This window comes from Oncorhynchus gorbuscha, linkage group LG13 (genome assembly GCF_021184085.1).
Source record: "Oncorhynchus gorbuscha isolate QuinsamMale2020 ecotype Even-year linkage group LG13, OgorEven_v1.0, whole genome shotgun sequence".
Lineage (NCBI taxonomy): Eukaryota > Metazoa > Chordata > Actinopteri > Salmoniformes > Salmonidae > Oncorhynchus > Oncorhynchus gorbuscha.
In genome coordinates this window covers 77,719,116-77,739,281 of record NC_060185.1, presented here as the reverse complement: position 1 = coordinate 77,739,281, position 20,166 = coordinate 77,719,116, and the positions used below count along the sequence as shown (strand labels likewise).

General features: G+C 42.4%; 2 protein-coding genes across 9 annotated transcripts in view; one reads left to right on the top strand and one right to left on the bottom strand.

Annotated features, from left to right (window-relative positions):
• Positions 1–6,985, top strand: part of LOC123993554 (phospholipid-transporting ATPase IA-like) — a 197,570-nt gene extending 190,585 nt beyond the window's left edge. For 6 of the 8 annotated variants that reach the window (XM_046295834.1, XM_046295836.1, XM_046295831.1 and 3 more), the window contains 2 exons: positions 66–157; positions 4,472–6,985. In XM_046295834.1, the coding sequence (XP_046151790.1) occupies positions 66–157; positions 4,472–4,569 (190 nt within the window). In that variant the 3' untranslated portion in view covers positions 4,570–6,985. Of the gene's footprint in view, positions 1–65; positions 158–1,303; positions 1,348–4,471 lie in introns of all 8 variants that reach the window. The other 2 variants (XM_046295838.1, XM_046295839.1) reach the window with 2 other exon arrangements.
• Positions 6,986–11,422: 4,437 nt separating this feature from the next.
• Positions 11,423–17,317, bottom strand: LOC123993553 (protein shisa-3 homolog). The gene is given in 4 exon segments (XM_046295830.1): positions 11,423–12,907; positions 12,909–13,079; positions 13,081–13,280; positions 16,398–17,317. Coding segments are annotated over 4 exon segments (852 nt in total). The 5' UTR covers positions 16,669–17,317; the 3' UTR covers positions 11,423–12,697.
• Between the last annotated feature and the right edge of the window lie 2,849 nt (positions 17,318–20,166).

The following is a 20,166-nucleotide window of genomic DNA, read 5'->3' as shown; positions in this document are numbered from 1 at the left end:
AGTGGTTAAATCTGGCTGAAGGGCTCACTGTGGCACTCACTGTCTCTCTGTCTCTGTCTTTGCAGCCTGACGGAGAGGGCACAGCTCCTGAAGAACGTCTTCAAGAAGAGCACTGTCAGTATGTACCGATCGGACTCCATGCAGCAGAATCTGCTACGTAAGTCACACACACAATATTAAAACATGCACACACCTCACACCCTGACCTGAAGGAAAGCCTTCATGCTGTTTTTCTCAGAGAAAGAGACCCATTTTCTCTCTGTAGCAGCACTGGTCCAACACACCAAGACAGGCTTTAAAATTAAGTGTAGTTCCTATGTGGATACATAGATCCATGCTATGGGGATTCTATATACATACTGTAGCTTCAAAGGGGACTCCACTTGTGTCTTAAACGACACCCTATGGGCCCTGGTAAAAGTAGTGTACGGCACAGGGAATAGGGTGCCTCAGCGTTGCAGAAGTGCTAATACTCTGCTGATCCCATCGCTCTTTACAATTTGATATCCATGTTCCACATTAGCCAGCATGACATCCACATACATGATCCTGTCGTTAACCTCATTAAGTAACACAAAACATCCCACTGTTCCCCCGTTGGTCTCTCCACCTGCTAATACAACCCCCCCACCACTATATTTGCATCCCAAATGGTACCCTTTCCCCTTTACAGTGCACTACTTTTGACCAGGGCCCATAGGGCTCTCGTCAAATGTAGTGCACTATATAGAGAATAAGGGGCTTTTTATGGCGCACCCTAATGGACAGCCACGTCCCATCTAATACAAATCTCATAGTAGTCTAGATAGAAGCTATAAGACAACACAGATGGGTTTTATTTTGGATTGTAAACTGGGTGGTTCGAGCCCTGAATGCTGATTGGCTGACAACCGTGGTATATCAGACCGATTAACACGTGTATGACAAATAATTTATTTTTACTGCAGTAATTACGTTGGTAACCAGTTTATAATAGCAATAAGACACCTTGGGGGTTTATGATATATGGCCAATATACCACGGCTGAGGGCTGTGTCGTGGTTAAGAACTGCCCTTAGCCATGGATAAGAACTGCCCTTAGCCGTGGTATATTGTCAATATACCACACCCTCTCGGGCCTTATTGCTTAAATATACCACGGCTAAGGGCTGTTCTTAGCCACGACACAAAGCGGATTTCCTGGACACAGCCCTAGCCATGGTATATTGGCCATATACCACAACCCCTCAGGCCTTATTGGTTAATTGGATTTATTTCTGTTTGTTTCGCTGATCTTTTTGTATGTTTTTTGTTTGTCTCGTAGGTGGGGAAGGGATCGTTCTTGTGTGACCCCTGTTTGTCTCGTAGGTGGGGAAGGGATTGTTCTTGTGTGACCCCTGTTTGTCTCGTAGGTGGGGAAGGGATCGTTCTTGTGTGACCCCTGTTTGTCTCGTAGGTGGGGAAGGGATCGTTCTTGTGTGACCCTAGTTTGTCTCGTAGGTGGGGAAAGGATCATTCTTGTGTGACCCCTGTTTGTCCCGTAGGTGGGGAAGGGATTGTTCTTGTGTGACCCCTGTTTGTCTCGTAGGTGGGGAAGGGATCGTTCTTGTGTGACCCCTGTTTGTCTCGTAGGTGGGGAAGGGATCGTTCTTGTGACCCCTTTTTTATTTTGACGTTCTTACCTGTAGAGAAACGAAAACCCCCCCCAATCTCTATTAGAAACCCAACCACTGCCCTTTTCACAGTATCGTGCCGATCCAAAACACATTGTCCTTTTCAGCAGGCTTTCAGCAACTATGGTGGATGTGTAACCAGGCCATCTTAGTACAGTTTGGTTCAGCTCAATAGTGTGAAAAGCCCTCTGTACCCACCTCCCCTCCCCTGTGTGCTGTGACCTACAGCTGAAGTCGGAAGTTTACAAGTTGGCAAGTCGATTAGGACATCTACTTTGCTCATGACACGAGTAATTTTTCCAACAATTGTTTACAGACAGTTTATTTCACTTACATTTCACTGTATCACAATTCCAGTGGGTCAGGAGGTTACATACACTAAGTTGACTGCCTTTAAACAGCTTGGAAAAATCCAGAAAATTATGTCATGGCTTTAGAAGCTTCTGATAAGCTAATTGACATAATTTGAGTCAATTGGAGGTGTACCTGTGGATGTATTTCAAGGCCTACCTTCGAACGCAGTGCCTCTTTGCTTGACATCATGAGAAAATCAAAACAAATCAGCCCAAAAATTGTAGACAGTCACATCTTTGGGGGCAATTTCCAAATGCCTGAAGGTACCACATTCATCTGTACAAACAATCGTAAGCAAGTATAAACACCATGAGACCACGCAACTGCATACTGCTCAGGAAGGAGACGCGTTCTGTCTCCTAGAGATGAACGTACTTTGGTGCGAAAAGTGCCAATCAATCCCAGAACAGCAGCAAAGGACCTTGTGAAGATGCTGGAGGAAACAGGTACGAAAGTATCTATATCCACAGTAAAACGATTCCTATATCGACATAACCTGAAAGGCTGCTCAGCAAGGAAGAAGCCACTGCTCCAGCCACTGCTCCGCCATAAAAAAGCCAGACTACGGTTTGCAACTGCACATGGGGACAAAATTTGTGCTTTTTTGAGAAATTTCCCCTGGTCTGATGAAACAAAAATAGAACTGTTTGGCCAGAATGATCATCGTTATTTTCAGAGGAAAAAGGGGGAGGCTTCCATCCCGAAGAGCACCATACCAACTGTGAAGCCCTAGGACCATGCCTCAGGACTACCTGGCATGATGACTCCTTGCTGTCCCCAGTCCACCGGGCTGTGCTGCTGCTCCAGTTTCAACTGTTCTGCCTACGGCTATGAAACGCTGACCTGTTCACTGGATGTGCTAGCTGTCCCAGACCTGCTATTTTCAACTTTCTAGAGACAGCAGGAGTGATAAAGATACTCTGAATGATCGGCTATCAAAAGTCAACCGACATTTACTCCTGAGGTGCTGACCTGTTGCACCCTCGACAACCACTGTGATTATTATTATTTGACCCTGCTGGTCATCTATGAACATTTGAACATCTTGGCCATGTTCTGTTATAATTTCCACCCAACACAGCCAGAAGAGGACTGGCCACCCCTCATAGCCTGGTTCCTCTCTAGGTTTCTTCCTAGGTTCTGGCCTTTCTAGGAAGTTGTTTCTAGCCACTGTGCTTCTACACCTGCATTGCTTGCTGTTTAGGGTTTTAGGCTGGGTTTCTGTTCAGCACTTTGTGACATCAGGTGATGTAAGAAGGGCTTTATAAATACATTTGATTGAAGCATTTGATTGAAGCATGAAGTACAAATCATGCTGTGGGGGTGCTTTGCTGCAGGAGGGACTGGTGCACTTCACAAAATAGATGGCATCATGAGGCAGAATAAGTATGTGGATATATTGAAGCAACATCTCAAGACATCAGTCAGGAAGTTAAAGCTTGGTCGCAAATGGGTCTTCCAAATGGACAAGGACCCCAAGCATACTTCCAAAGTTGTGGCAAAATGGTAACAAAGTCAAGGTATTGGCGTGGCCATCACAAAGCCCTGACCTCAATCCCATAGAAAAGTTGTGGGCAGAACTGAAAAAGCATGTGCAATCAAGGAGGCCTACAACCTGACTCAGTTACACCAGCTCTGTCAGGAGGAATGGGCCAAAATCCACCCAACTTATTATGGGAAGCTTGTGGAAGGCTACCCAAAATGTTTGACCCAATTTAAACAATTTAAAGGCAATGCTACCAAATACTAATTGAGTGTATGTAATCTTCTGACCCACTGGGAATGTGATGAAATAAATAAAAGCTGAAATAAATTATTCTCTCTACTATTATTCTGACATTTCACATTCTGAAAATAAAGTGGTGATCCTAACTGACCTAAGACAGAGACTTTATTAGGTTTAAATGTCAGGAATTGTGAAAAACTGAGTTTCAATGTATTTGGCTAAGGTGTATGTAAACTTCCGACTTCAACTGTGAGTGGTGGTTACACATATTTAACGATTCATTAAATGCTGCAATATTATTCCCACAATGTACTCCCCTCACCGGGCCTTTTGAACTCATCTGCTGGCCTGCAGGTAGTGACTGAATCATTTGAGACCTAAAGGTGAGTTAGGGGGTCAAAGGTTAGGATAAGAACTCCCGTAGTTGTAGGTAGTGGCTGTGTAGCTAAGTAAAGAGAGGTGTCAGGTAACATGACTGCCCCTCCCTCGCTTAGCACTGGTCAAGCTTCTTGGGGAGCTTGAAAGACAACACAAAAATAATGTTTCAGTCAATGTAATTTTATAAGTTATTTCTTGGTTTATTTTTAAAGCCATTCTTTAATCTGTTTTTATTCAGTTTATAAAAAATGTTTTATGAGTTTTCTGCTTTTGTTCCGAAATGGATTACTTCTTTCTAATCACGTTTGGAATTTGAACGTCAGCCATCGTTTCTCACTCTGTCCATCTGTCCTGCTTGCAGATGGCTACGCCTTCTCTCAAGACGAGAACGGAGTGGTGTCCCAGTCGGAGGTCATCCGGGCGTACGACACCACCAAACAGCGGACCAACGAGTGGTGAAACAACACCCCTCTCTGCCCGGCTGGCCTTTTAAGAGCCACAGCCGTTTTCAACGGTGGTTTGAACCTGACGGGGAAGTCTCCAGATAACCCCAGCCCGAGCATCGCAGGATATTGGACATGATAAAGGAAAAGAAAGAGGGATGTCTTGTACTTCAAAAAGGGAAAAAAATAGGAACAAAAAAGTGTTCAAAAAGTATTCACTGCTGTAGTTGTGTGTCCAGCAGACATGAGCACTGTGCTTGCATTTTTAGCAGTCTGTGGTCTGAAGTTCCTCTGTTCTTGTTCTATCTAATGAAGAGGTTTCACTTCTTAATATCTCCTCCATTCCTATTAATAGACCCCAAAAAAGATGTAGTTTGCTCCAAAATCGTCAAAACTGTTGTGTGTGTACTCTAATTGGTGACTGAATAATCCTAATTTGATTTTGACCCCCCCCCCCCATCACCCCACCAAATATTTTGTTTTGTTTGTAAATGCAGATTGCGAAATAGCAGTTGTAAATGCAATCTCTTTCAAGTCGGCTGTAGCTTCGATTAAAATTAAAATTAAACTCAACCAAGAATATTGACACTCCTGAGTCTATTCCAGCTCTGAATGGACCACTTCAGAACAGACATTTTGTTGTTTTGTTGTTATTTTGCACTTCTACTGTATAAAAAGGCCTTACATTTGTTCATGCCTTCAGCCATACTTGTTTGTTTTTCTTCTAAATGTTATTATTTTAGAATGATGTAGTTATCGTGCCCAAGTTGAGTCGTTTTTTTAATGATAGCCGCTTGCAACTCGTCCAATTTCCACCATTTTATTACAGCACTTTGATTGCTCTATACAAGTAATTGCATTCCACACATTACTCGGCTGCAACAATCACAATGGTGCCTGACTTTTTCCCTGATTAGAATACATAAGATATCCTAGCTAGCTAGTTTAGAACAGTGCTCTACCCACTAATTGGCAAGATGAGCTCATTGTCCCCCATATATTGCTCCCCAGTACACAATGTGGTAAAAAGTAAAGTGGTATATTTAAAATCACAGGCTCCATTGTTGCTTTCTTTCTACCCAGTGTTTTGGGGGTGGTTGTATGACGATCTTGTTGAATTTCCGTATGCTTAGTGGCGGCTCTTCTTTCAAAAACGTCTTTTCCCTTCGAATAGAGAGTTTATCCTTCTAACATAAGTGCCATTAGCTTAAGGGAGAGAAAATTTGCCAGGAAACTCCACACAGTATCAAAACGACTTTCTCTATAGTTATTTTGAGAATTTGTATTTTTATATTGGAGAAGTACGAATTTTTGCATTGACCTGCTTTGTAATGAATAATTGTCCATGTTTTTCCTTTTTTTTCTCTCAGACAAAAGAAAGAATGCCCAAATGAATGCCGAAAAATATATTTCTTAAATGTCTTGTTGTTTATTATTGTCATTATAGTACCTGCTTTGTTTATTTAATAATTAACTGTGTTTGTTCTCTTCTCCCTATGGGAGATCGGTTTCCATACCAGCTGCGTGTGTATGTGTGTGCGTTAATCCGCCATCTGCATGTGCATGTGCGTGTGTGTGTGTAACCTCTTCTACTGTGGGTAACTTCTACATACGCATGTCTGTCATTTGTGTGAGACTGGGAGCCCTTAGAACCTCAGGTCTCCTTTTGCATTCTTTGACTGTGTTTTTGTATATGTTTGAGGATGTGTGGGTGACTGACTGTGTGTGTGGTGTCGCTTGCTCCTCTGGTCTGTCTGCATGACTCCAGGTATAATTATGGTGTACTGTCTGCTGCTGTATGGCCCTCTGTGTATGGCCAGACCTCAGCCCTGGGGGTCCTGGGCTCTGACGCTAAGGCTCTCGCTTGACAGGAGATGTTGCACAACGCACTCTGTTACCTTTCCAATAGTGGATATTTTGGTATTATCTGGTTATTGGTTTCAGTGTATTTTCTCTGGGTCTACATGTTTGTAACTTGTTTAGGTTTTTGTCTCTCATGCAGTGTACCTCTACTTTACTACAAACCTTTTTGTGTTTCTTCCTGGTTTAAGTGAGGGTATCAGTAAAGATGTATTTGTTACGCTATACTTTTGTGTTTCGATTGATTAGATGTCAACTGCTGTCACAATTCCAAAATGCTGAATGTGAGTCTTCTGATGTGAAAGTGGTCGTGGAAGGCTTGGACTGTTGCTTTTTGTCTGTGAAAGTTGTGGGCTGCATGAATGGACTAAAACCTTCTCCGGTTAAGTGTTTATTGTACTACTTTGATTCTCCCTCAAGTGTGGGTCACTTTACAGAAAAAAATGCACTTTTCAATTTGTTTCAATATCATTTAATGATTGTTCTGCATGTTGGGACTGCAAACTTTTAAGTGTTCTGTCTTTTACTGCCATAAAGGACTACTACTAAAATAAACTTTTCAAACATGGAAACCAACCTTTGTCATCTATCACAATATCTATGAATGTCTGTCTGCAGTCCAAATGGCACCCTATTCTTTATGTAGTGTATTACACTGGGCAAAATTAGTGCACTGTGTTGGGATAAAGTGCCATCCATCATTTAGGACTTTCTAACCATCCAAAATGAGGGAAGGCAGCTAGTTGCGGCAGCAAACAGGGCATACAGAGCGCTGAGAACCTAAACAGGAAAAGGCAGGGGACACTCAGCAAAAACATCATTCCCTTCCATGTGTAACAAACAAACAAATGCCGTCATTATGGTTATCATGTATGATTTAGCTGACCCTCTCCTGTTGTATTCCCTGATAACTGGTCATCTGAGGTTTACTGTGCGGCCGTGCGGTAGGATATCACATCCGTTATAATTACAAATATTTGTCTCTGTTATTGACAAAGTATCCACTATCATAGCCGTATCACAAAACCAACATAGATGGATGTGTCTGATCCATCCAGTGTCCAGCAATCTACCCCATTTGGGAATGGGTAGTTTCTCTTTAGTTGTTAGTTTACAAAGCCATATTTTCCCAACCAGGTGTACCCTTGCTAGAGTATTCATACAAGAGTACTTGTATCAAATCAAATGTATTTATATAGCCCTTTGTACATCAGCTGATATCTCAAAGTGCTGTACAGAAACCCAGCCTAAAACCCCAAACAGCAAGCAATGCAGGTGTAGAAGCACGGTGGCTAGGAAAGACTAGAAAGGCCAGAACCTAGGAAGAAACCTAGAGAAACCAGGCTATGAGGGGTGGCCAGTCCTCTTCTGGCTGTGCCGTGTGAAGATTATAACAGAACATGGCCAAGATGTTCAAATGTTCATAAATGACCAGCATGGTCAAATAATAATAATCACAGTAGTTGTCGAGGGTGCAGCAAGTCAGCACCTCAGGAGTAAATGTCAGTTGGCTTTTCATGCCGATCATTAAGAGTATCTACCACTCCTGCTGTCTCTAGAGAGTTGAAAACAGCAGGTCTGGGACAGGTAGCACGTCCGGTGAACAGGCCAGGATTCCATAGCCGCAGGCCGAACAGTTGAAACTGGAGCAGCATCACGGCCAGGTGGACTGGGGACAGCAAGGAGTCATCATGCCAGGTAGTCCTGAGGCATGGTCCCAGGGCTCAGGTCCTGAGAGAGAGAGAGAAAGAAAGAGAATTAGAGAGAGCATACTTAAATTCACACAGGACACCAGATAAGACAGGAGAAGTACTCCAGATATAACAAACTGACCCTAGCCCCCTGACACATAAACTACTGCAGCATAAATACTGGAGGCTGAGACAGGAGGGGTCAGGAGACACTGTGGCCCCATCTGATGATACCCCCGGACAGGGCCAAACAGGAAGGATATAACCCCACCCACCATGCCAAAGCACAGCCCCCACACCACTAGAAGAATATCTTCAACCACCAACTTACCACCCTGAGACAAGGCCGAGTATAGCCCATAAAGATCTCCGCCACGTCACAACCCAAGGGGGGGCGCCAACCCAGACAGACCACGTCAGTGACTCAACCCACTCAAGTGACGCACCCCTCCTAGGGATGACATGAAAGAGCACCTGTAAGCCAGTGACTCAGTCCCTGTAGTAGGGTTAGAGGCAGAGAATCCCAGTGGAAAGAGGGGAACCGGCCAGGCAGAGACAGCAAGGGCAGTTCGATGCTCCAGAGCCTTTCCGTTCACCTTCACACTCCTGGGCCACCAGACTACACTCAATCATATTACCCACTGAAGAGATGAGTCTTCAGTAAAGACTTAAAGGTTGAGACCGAGTCTGCGTCTCTCACATGGGTAGGCAGACCATTCCATAAAAATTGAGCTCTATAGGAGAAAGCCCTGCCTCCAGCTGTTTGCTTAGAAATTCGAGGGACAATTAGGAGGCCTGCGTCTTGTGACCGTAGCGTACGTGTTGGTATGTACGGCAGGACCAAATCAGAAAGATGGGTAGGAGCAAGCCCATGTAATGCTTTGTAGGTTAGCAGTAAAACCTTAAAATCAGCCCTTGCCGTAACAGGAAGCCAGTGTAGGGAGGCTAGCACTGGAGTAATATGATCACATTTTTGGGTTCTAGTCAGGATTCTAGCAGCCATATTTAGCACTAACTGAAGTTTATTTAGTGCTTTATCCGGGTAGCCGGAAAGTAGAGCATTGCAGTAGTCTAACCTAGAAGTAACAAAAGCACAGATTAATTTTTCTGCATCGTTTTTGGACAAAGTTTCCGATTTTTTCAATGTTACGTAGATGGAAAAAAGCTGTCCTTGAAACAGTCTTGATATGTTCGTCAAAAGAGAGATCAGGGTCCAGAGTAACGCAGAGGTCCTTCAGTTTTATTTGAGATGACTATACAACCATCAAGATAAATTGTCAGATTCAACGGAAGATCTCTTTGTTTCTTGGGACCTAGAACAAGCATCTCTGTTTTGTCCGAGTTTAAAAATATAACATTTGCAGCCATCCACTTCCTTATGTCTGAAACACAGGCATCTAGCTAGGGCATTTTTGGGGCTTCACAGTGTTTCATTGAAATGTACAGCTGTGTGTCATCTGCATAGTAGTGAAAGTTAACATGTTTTCGAATGACATCCCCAAGAAAAAATATACAGTGAAAACAATAGTGGTCCTAAAACGAAACCTTGAAGAACACCGAAATGTACAGTTGATTTGTCAGAGGACAAACCATTCACAAACTGATATCTTTCCAACAGATAATATCTAAACTAGGCCAGAACTTGTCCGTGTAGACTAATTTGAGTTTTTAATCTCTCCAAAAGAATGTGGTGATCGGTGGTATCAAAAGCAGCACTAAGGTCTTGGAGCACGAGGACAGCTGCAGAGCCTCGGTCTGATGCCATTAAAAGGTGATTTACCACCTTCACAAGTGCAGTCTCAGTGCTATGATTGGGTCTAAAACCAGACAGAAGCATTTCGTATACATTGTCTTCAGGAAGGCAGTGAGTTGCTACGCAACAGCTTTTTCAAAACATGTTGAGAGGAATGGAAGATTCGATATAGGCCGATTCGTGTTTTATATTTTTGGGTCAAGGTTTGGCTTGTCAAGAAAGGCTTTATTAATGCCACTTTTAGTGAGTTTGGTACACATTCGGTGGATAGAGAGACTTTATAATATTCAACATAGGAGGGCCAAGCACAGGAAGCAGCTCTTTCAGTAGTTTAGTTGGAATAGGGTCCAGTATGCAGCTTGAAGGTTTAGAGGCCATGATTATTTTCATCATTGTGTCAAGAGATATAGTACTAAAACACTTGTGTTTCTCTTGGTCCTAGGTCCTAGCAGAGTTGTGCAGACTCAGGACAACTGATCTTTGAAGGAATACGCAGATTTAAAGAGGAGATTTGTATTACTGCCAATGTAACTTTCAAAAAGTAGAAATCTGTGAAGTATTTTATTTGAGTTATGAGATGATTCAGAGCAGTATGATACCTCTAAAATACAGTATCTGAAAGAAGATCAGTTCTCGTGTCTTTAATGACTAGAGGTGCCCTGTCAAATGCTTTAACAAGACCCTTAATAATATAGGAAAACTATTGTGGTGACATTTGAGCAAGAATAGCTCCAACTAGTAGGATGCAGGTCTGCCTGTGTAAAGGTTTCTATTGGACTGGGGTGCTTGTCTGGCTAAACATGGTTGATTCTGAGACTTTCAAAAAAATGAGAAATGACTTGTGGTCGTCTTTGGGTGTTGCTGTCATTTTTCCTTTGTTTGGCAGGTTCAGAATCTAGCCCCAAACACTATCCGCTTTATGAACTATTCCATCTTATCTGCCATAATAGGACAGTGATTTCCAAGTCAATTTCACGCTTGAATGACTAGGGAACAGAGCAGTCTTTGTGGACTCTTGCCATACCTGCTCGTGCAACCCAAAACTTTTCCCTATTTCTAGGACCAGTTGTTTTTAACACTGTGGCTATGACATGCTCATTGAGCATTAACAATGACTGATCTCATTGCCACATTCCTCATGTGAAGTATAGCATAAGAGTGAGCGACAGGTAGTGAATAAGTGATCTCCAACAGTTTTAGTTGCCTATATGTCTGTGGCTGAAGGGGAAAATCCGTTATTTGCAAGCAATATTTTTGCCTTGTAGTGTCATAAACAAATGGGGAGGCTGCAGTTGGGCTGAATGTTTAAAATACAAACTCAGGATTGTGGCTTTAACAGCCTAAAGGAAACCGTTGAAAAGCCATTTTCAGAAGATTGTACTATACAGTAAGTATTACTACCGAATGTATTAATAAATGAGCAATGAAGCAATTCTCAACCATCCACTGTTAGATTATATAAGAGACGGTAACATTTGTCTGGGGAGTGTTTTTCACATTTTATAATTTATCATTTGTAGCGTTGCATGACAAGATAAAATACTGGACTCTTATTTGGTGTTGGCTAATATGATAGTTTATTGATTTGAGTGTCATAGCCCTGCATAAGAAGTTGAGACACATCTGGTCTAGAGCATCAAACCAGTGAACACTGTACACAGTACATCCTTTGGCTTTGTCCACCTTACTGCACAACTTGGTGTCAGTCCTTTCCCTCTTTTTAGAGGGGCTTGTGATTGTCAAAATTATAATTTGATTTCCATTGCAGTAAATGTCCAACAGCTTGCCCAAGAATATTGCAGAACACTTCTAAAAGATGTTGACGCCACAAAAGTTATTGTGACAATTGAAAATCACTGTTTAACCAAAGTGTGTATAAAAGAAGACAGATACTCTTGATTACAATACAAATGTATATAAAAAAATAAGTGCATGACATTGAAAACAATAAAGACCAATAAACAGGTCCTGTCTGGTCTGAGCAGATTCCATTCCTGTAACTTAGACTAGGGTTCCCAAAACGTTTTCACTCAGGTTCCCCTTCCAGCATTGGAGAACATCTGTCACCACCCGCATGAGTGCACCACGTCTATTTCAATGGACACAAGCACTGTTCATGACAAACTCTTCACACCCCTCTTGTTGGTAGATTTTGTATTGTTGCAGTTTTAAAGCTTATATCCTGCAATTCTACACATTTTCCCATGTCTAATGTGTATTCATGTGATATTTGAGTGACAAAAAAATTACAACATCTATAGGCAAAAAGAAAACATTAGCTGACATTGACTAGTTCATGTGGACATTTCTGATAAAAAGCTCTCTAAGTAATGCAATGACTGACATGACAAGAGGAACTGATGATGCACTACCCAATTTTGAAATTGCACCTTGTGCATTCTACTATTACAACTTTCAAGAGCAAGTTGAAAGCCGCACTGAGTCTTCCCCCCCCACCGACCCGCACTGTTTGGGAACCACTAACTCAGACAAGACCTGTGTATTCTGCTCGACTAGGGAGATTTCTTGTGGTTCATCTTGAGCACCTCCTAACTGTCCTGTGACCCAGTCTCCATTCAACAGGCCAACTGTACTGCACGTCAGTGCAGTCCTCCCCTTAGCTGCTGACCATCTGTCAACACAACACACCAGGCTCATGTTCAGTAACGTTCACTGATTCAAAACGTCTCACAGCGTTAAACTAACTCATTCTGGACAGGTTCAGGTCGTCCCTTCCTAGTTTCGGTCCATTTTCTTCCATTTGGTGCCTAGTGAACACAACCCTGCTCACATCACACAGTGCTCCTGTAATCCCCCTCCTCATTGCCCGTGGAGCCCCGTCAGCTCTGTCCAAAGTCTGCAAAGCCCTTGGCCCCGGAGAAGGGCTCCGGCTGCAGGGGGAAGAAGTATTGCTGGGGCAGCAAGAAGCCCGTGCCCTGGGCCGGGTGTTGGTGCATGGGCTGGTGCAGCTGAGCGTGGGGGTGGGAGTGGGGATGGGGTTGCTGGCAGCCACCTGGCATGCAGGCCGTGGGGGAGGTGTAGGGGGGGCGGCGGGGGTGGTGGCAGCAGCGGCTGGGGCGTGGAGGGGGAGAAGGATGCAGATGCTGACACCAAGCACCCGTGCTGCTGCTGACCCTGACCTCCGAGGGAGAAGCGGCGCACCGAGCTGCCCCCGCCAGCCGAGCTGGAGCTGGTGGTGGCCGTGCTGGACTGGCGCGAGGGGGGTGCGCAGGCTGGGTGGCGCAGTGGTCAGGATCATGGGGATGGTCTCGGTCTGGCAGCTACGCAGAGGGAAACGGATAGGCTGCTGTGTTGGCTGCTTGGGCCGCAGGCAGGTGCAGCAGTAGACAGCAACCAAGGAGCCCACCACCACGAAGGCCACGAAGATGGAGCCCACCATCAGGAAGGGCACGTAGATGGGCTCTGCAAGGAGGAACAGGTGTTGGAATACTTGAAAACGTTTATTTGAATACCTGTTTGAATACTTAAATTCATAATTTAACCTTTCGGTAATCACAGATCTGAATACTGGTTTGATTTGTGAAGGTAATAGGGTGGTAACATTGCTTATCCCATCAATCACTTACAGACCTTTGCTAAGCTCATGGAAACATAAGAAGTGAAGGTTTATTAACTATGAACTATGTGGAGTCAGTGGACATATGTGTGATACCAAGTGTGCATAATAAACTGTATTGCAAATGTGTACAGACCTACAGTTGAAGTCGGAAGTTTACATACACCAAACTCAGTTTTTCACAATTCCTGACATTTAATCCTAGTAAAAATTCTCTGTCAACATGCTGACCAGACCGGACACGTCGTGTGCGCGAGCGTTCAGGTAAAATAACAACTCAATGTTTATATCCCAGGAAAAATTTACTAGCAACAGCAAGCTAGCTAAATAGGACAAATTAGCTAGCAAGTGCAAGCTAGCTAGCTAAATTGCCATAAATGTTTCATGCTTTTTGATCTGTCCCCAAATTAATATAATTGGTTCAGAGTTTGTTTTGCTATTTTAACCTGCGTGTCGTGATTGTGTTTGGTGTAGGGGGACAAAATTAATTTATGCACGATGGCACACACGCACAGCCGGTTTGGGTTCCGTATCAGTCAGTTAGGATCACCACTTTATTTTCAGAATGTGAAATGTCAGAATAATAGTAGAGAGAAAGATTTATTTCAGCTTTTATTTATTTCATCACATTCCCAGTGACTCAGAAGTTTACATACACTCAATTAGTATTTGGTAGCATTGCCTTTAAATTGTTTAACTTGGGTCAAACATTTCGGGTAGCCTTCCACAAGCTTCCCACAATATGTTGGGTGAATTTTGGCCCATTCCTCCTGACAGAGCTGGTGTAACTGAGTCAGGTTTGTAGGCCTCCTTGCTCGTACACGCTTTTTCAATTCTGCCCATACATTTTCTACAGGATTGTGGTCAGGGATTGAACATGATGCTGCCACCCCCGTGCTTTACAGTTGGGATGGTGTTCTTCGGCTTGGAAACAATTGTTGGAAAAACGACTTGTATCATGAGCAAATTAGATGTCCTAACCGACTTGCCAAAACTATAGTTGGTTAACAAGAAATTTGTGGAGTGGTTGAAAAACGAGTTTTAATGACTCCAACCTAAGTGCATGTAAACTTCCGACTTCAACTGTATGTTCTCTTTCTGTTTTCTACAGAATCCAGGTGTACACTTTTTAAATGGAGAGGGATTCAGGAGAAAGGACATTTTAGAAGACAAAGGTGAAATGTTACTCTTTACTCATCCTTTCCTAAATCCCCTTAATATAGAGTATTTCTTTACATTAACTCACAAGACCATTTTTTATTGTTGCAAAGCATATTTTCAATAGCTCATTTTAATGGTAGTAAACGTTTGCACGATATAATGTAAGTAGGCCACTGAGGTGAATTATACAATACAATGCAGTGCTGCTAAAAAAGAAACATCTGCTACTATAACAAAAGTACAGTTAGTCTGTCAAAACAATGTATTCAAAGTGTTAAAAGGCATGTTTATACTATATTTTTTAAATTTAATGTAACCAACATCCACTGACAAAACCATCTGTTTTGTAGTTATTAATAGACTTCTATTTATTGGGTGTTGTTGAGTAATTGTCTTTATATGAATTGTTTTAGGCCTGAATTGGACTATGCAACACTTACTGCGAATATTCTTAAAATAATTTAACATAAGCGTTTTTGTCTGAATACATCTTTCCAAAACATAGATTAAATGTTCAGATTACAGTTTAAAATGGCAATTGGCGCCAACGGAAGGAAATCATTTGAAGATCATTTCTTTTCATTAAAAAAATTGAAATTGTATTGACCGCGCCAGCTAGGGCTCCGCAAAACTGGAGACAAATTATTTTGAGATTTGGTGAAATTAGTTAAATGTAAGTCTAGATTCTGTTTTATTCCATAAATGGTATACATGTTGAACTAATGATGAATAATTCCCTGAATAAGCATACTTTATGTGAATGAAAGCTCTTGTTTTTAAATTGGTAATTAATTATAAGCTAATAACCTCTACTACACAGGCATGCCAAAATATGATGAAGTATAGTGAAATAGCCTAAGGTATCAAATACACACTCTGGTGGCAATCTGATGTCATCTTTGGACAGGATATTCTGCCATTGGTGGGCAAAATGATCATTTAAATTGCATGATTGTTTCAACGTTGCATGGTTTATATAGGGCCTTGTGGTCAAACTCCCATCCACTTATTTTCACATAGGTCTGGGGTAGTATCACACAATGTTTTTTCTTGCATATCATGTAACTCGAGGAATGCATGGTGACACTCTCCAGGTGTATCACATGCCCACAATGTACCTAACCTGAGGTCAAATGAAGCCCAAGCCAAAAAACAGGTGCCCCACATGCATGGAATTGGAGCTGCCTAGTGCTTTTTCTTTGTAAATCAAGATGGGCTGTAATTTCTGCATCTTGATAGAGCAATTACGTTGTTATAACTCAATGAAAAGTTACTTTCAGTGCTTATCTTAGGTTTCAAAATGACAAGATCCATTTTAATGAGATTATTTGTACAATATGCTTATGAAAACAAAATGTAGGCCTTGATAAATGAAATATAATAGCATTTTTGTCTTCTAAATCAGTCATTTTTGTCTTCTAAATTATTTTTTCAAATAGGACAAACGATTATGTATATTTATAGGTTATATTTCATCTTAATATAGACTAATTTAAACCGATTGAAAACAAAAACTTTTATAATGAAATATATTATGCTATGCCTACATGCCTGGCAGTGACCTGAAGAGGCTGAATGGTGACAAACATGAATGTTGAGTGACATGGCTCGTTAAAAGCGTGTCTAAATTCCATTTTTTATTTTGAAATATTTGACAATATAAAATCTTTATTAAACCTTTGAAATCTTTGAATGTTATATAATAACAACACTCCCAAGTTTAGTGTTTTGCATTGAAGTTAATTGTGCATGAACTTGTCTTCTCCTCCCAGGCTCGGCATGCTTTGGAAGTCTAAACTTACGCGCTGCAAACTCCGTGTTCTCCTGTTCTCTGTCGTTGGTACAGCTTCCCTGTTCCAGCCGTGCGTCCACGGCCGCGCAACAGTACCGCAGGGAACAAGACCCGCAGCACACGGTTGCGTCCATGGTGTCAAAGTCCTCCGGACACTGAAAGCCCTCGTGGTAATTTCCATTACTGTCCAGCCACCCATGGCAGTACTCTCCCTGTGCGTCTGATATCCGTAGATTCCAGGTCAGGTACCCCAGCATGAGGTAGTTTAGCAGGCGCACCATCACGACAACGCTTTATTTGCAGCCCAGTAGCATACGCACTATTCTTTATCTCTTGCGTTGTCTTTGCATTTAACACATTTGCATGATGAATGAGGGTTGGAAACAATCCCACGGTTGAAACCATCAACTGGTTCAATTGGTTAGAATTGTCATCATTAGTTTGATTTTAATTTAACCATACGAATACTTTTGCATTTAAGTTTATGTTTGCATTTCCATCCATTTGGCATATAATCTCCTCAACCAAAGTCGATCCCGTATCAGGTCACAGGTGTAAAATAAGCTTTAACTGAACTCTCACGGTTGTCCAAATGAATGACTGTTTCTCTCCTCTCAAAATGTCATTATTGCACAGGCAAAACACATCAGAAATATAACTAGCCAAGAGTGTATCCGAACTTTACCCAAACCTTTCTTGTCTTCACTGCGTAATTTATATAACGATAAAAAAAAGGTGTACTTTCTTAATCCAAGTTGTTGTTCGGGTCGGTGAAGACGACGTGCTATGGATGGCTACGGTCGTCTTGTGTCCAGCCTCATTTGAAATCTGCTGCTTTTTTTGACCGACTCAGTAGGCGCGCACGCATCTCTTTGACCACCAGACGTGCGCATTCATGATGGAGCGGTCGCTTTTGCGTCCCTACGCGGAAAGAAGCCTATCGCAAAGTGATGCTGAGAGGACATAGGCTTCAGTAGTCATGCGTGCCCTTATCTGTCCTTATCAAATCAGCTCCAAGTGATTTTAATTTTGGAAATCTGTTCCAAAGTATTCCCACGCATAATGGAGATATAATGTATATGTGATCATATGAAAATGTAAGCAAGGTTTGAAATGATTATGTTTTAGTCTAATGTTATATCCGTGTGGGGTTATTGTCATCAATTTGCAGTCTACAAATAATTTGTAATTATGTTCCAGCCCCCTGACCATCCGCTCAGCCCGCGACTGAATCTAGTTGATGATCTCTGGTCTTTAATTTCCAATACCCTATGCTAGGGACCATTATTTGGTATCTTTATCTTTGTACCCTGTATGAAAAACACCTTTAGAAATATATATAATATAGCCTATTCATATTACCAAGAGGAAGTTGTATATGCTCAGGTTAACGTTTCAGTTGTCTTTTGTTTGCAGCGTAGCTTCAACTGTAACTTTCCCTTAAATCGCCAAATTTATATTGATGTGTCGCCCTCTGGTGGCCTTCAAAAACTTTGATTGTCAGTTTATTTTATTGCCGTTTGTGAAGGTTGGATTTATTACTTTATTCGATTAATGGTTTGGTTTTCCTATCTAGAGGTTAATGGATATTATTCTAATAGCTAAATGTAGGCTTTAATAGAGGCTTGAAGCACTGTCCTCTCAGCACATGTCAAAACTGCAGGCTAAAATTAAATCTAGACTATCGTAATCGCTCCTCTTTCACTCCAGCTGCCAAACTAACCCTGATTCAGATGACCATCCTACCCATACTAGATTACGGAGACATAATTAATAGATCGGCAGGTAAGGGTGCTCTCGAGCGGCTAGATGTTCTTTACCATCAGATTTTCCACCAATGCTCCTTATAGGACACATCGCTGCACTCTATACTCCTCTGTAAACTGGTCATCTCTGTGTACCCGTCGCACGACCAACTGGTTGATGCTTATTTATAAAAGCGCCTCACTCCCCCCTATCTGACATATATACTGCAGCCCTCATCCCCCACATGCAACACCCGTTCTGCCAGTCACATTCTGTTAAAGGTCCCCAAAGCACAAACATCCCTGGGTCGCTCCTCTTTTCAAATTCGCTGCAGCTAGCGACTGGAACGAGCTGCCTCCAGTATTTATGCTGCAGTAGTTTATGTGTCGGGGGGCTAGGGTCAGTTTGTTTATCTGGAGTACTTCTCCTGTCCTATTCGGTGTCCTGTGTAAATCTAAGTGTGCGTTCTCTAATTCTCTCCTTCTCTCCTTCTTTCTCTCTCTCGGAGGACCTGAGCCCTAGAACCATGCCCCAGGACTACCTGACATGATGACTCCTTGCTGTCCCCAGTCCACCTGGCCATGCTGCTGCTCCAGTTTCAACTGGCCTGGGCCCTAGGACCATGTCCCAGGACTACCTGACATGAGGACTCCTTGCTGTCCCCAGTCCACCTGGCCATGCTCCTGCTCCAGTTTCAACTGTTCTGCCTTACTATTATTCAACCATGCTGGTCATTTATGAACATTTGAACATCTTGGCCACGTTCTGTTATAATCTCCACCCGGCACAGCCAGAAGAGGACTGGCCACCCCACATATGCTCTCTCTAATTCTCTCTTTCTTTCTCTCTCTCGGAGGACCTGAGCCCTAGGACCGTGCCCCAGGACTACCTGACATGATGGCTCCTTGCTGTCCCCAGTCCACCTGACTGTGCTGCTGCTCCAGTTTCAACTGTTCTGCCTTATTATTATTTGACCATGCTGGTCATTTATGAACATTTGAACATCTTGGTCATTTTCTGTTATAATCTCTACCCGGCACAGCCAGAAGAGGACTGGCCACCCCACATAGCCCGGTTCCTCTCTAGGTTTCTTCCTAGGTTTTGGCCTTTCTAGGGAGTTTTTCCTAGCCACCGTGCTTTTACACCTGCATTGTTTGCTGTTTGGGGTTTTAGGCTGGGTTTCTGTACAGCACTTTGAGATATCAGCTGATGTACGAAGGGCTATATAAATAAATTTGATTTGATTTGATTTGGACAGTTTTATCTCAATCTCTTCATTCAAAGACTCAATAATGGACACTCTTACTGACAGTTGTGGCTGCTTTGCGTGATGTATTGTTGTCTCTAACTTCTTGCCCTTTGTACTGTTGTCTGTGCCCAATAATGTTTGTAACGTGTTTTGTGTTGCTACCATGCTGTGTTGCTGCCTTGCTATGTTGTCTTAGGTCTCTCTTTATGTAGTGTTGTCTCTCTTGTTGTGATGTGTGTTTTGTCCTATATATATATATATATATTGTATTTATTTTATTTTTTAAATCTCAGGCCCCATACCCGCAGGAGGCCTTTTGGTAGGCCATCATTGTAAATAAGAATGTGTTCTTAGCTGATTTGCCTAGTTAAATAAAGGTTCGATAAAAATAAATGAGGAAAGCATACACAGATGGCGTCTCACAGTGATGTCTAGAACCTTAAAGGGTTCTGTGGCTGTCCCCACAGTAGAACCCTTTGAAAAAAAAACATTTTGGTTCCAGGTGAACCCTTTCTACAGAAGCTACCTGGAACCACCAAGGGTTCTACCTGGAACCAGAAAGGGTTCTACCTGGAACCAGAAAGGGTTCCCTACGAGGACAGCCGAATAACCCTTTTGGAACCTTTTTTTCTAAGAGTGTAGGCCTATAGATTATATTTCTTTGGAGAGAAAAGTAAATCTAAGGAAAACAACAATGACACTTTTATTTTGTATAATTTCCTTCTTTTATTTGTTTGGTCGTATAATAATGGTAGGTAGACCTATGAGAAACGCTGTTGATTAG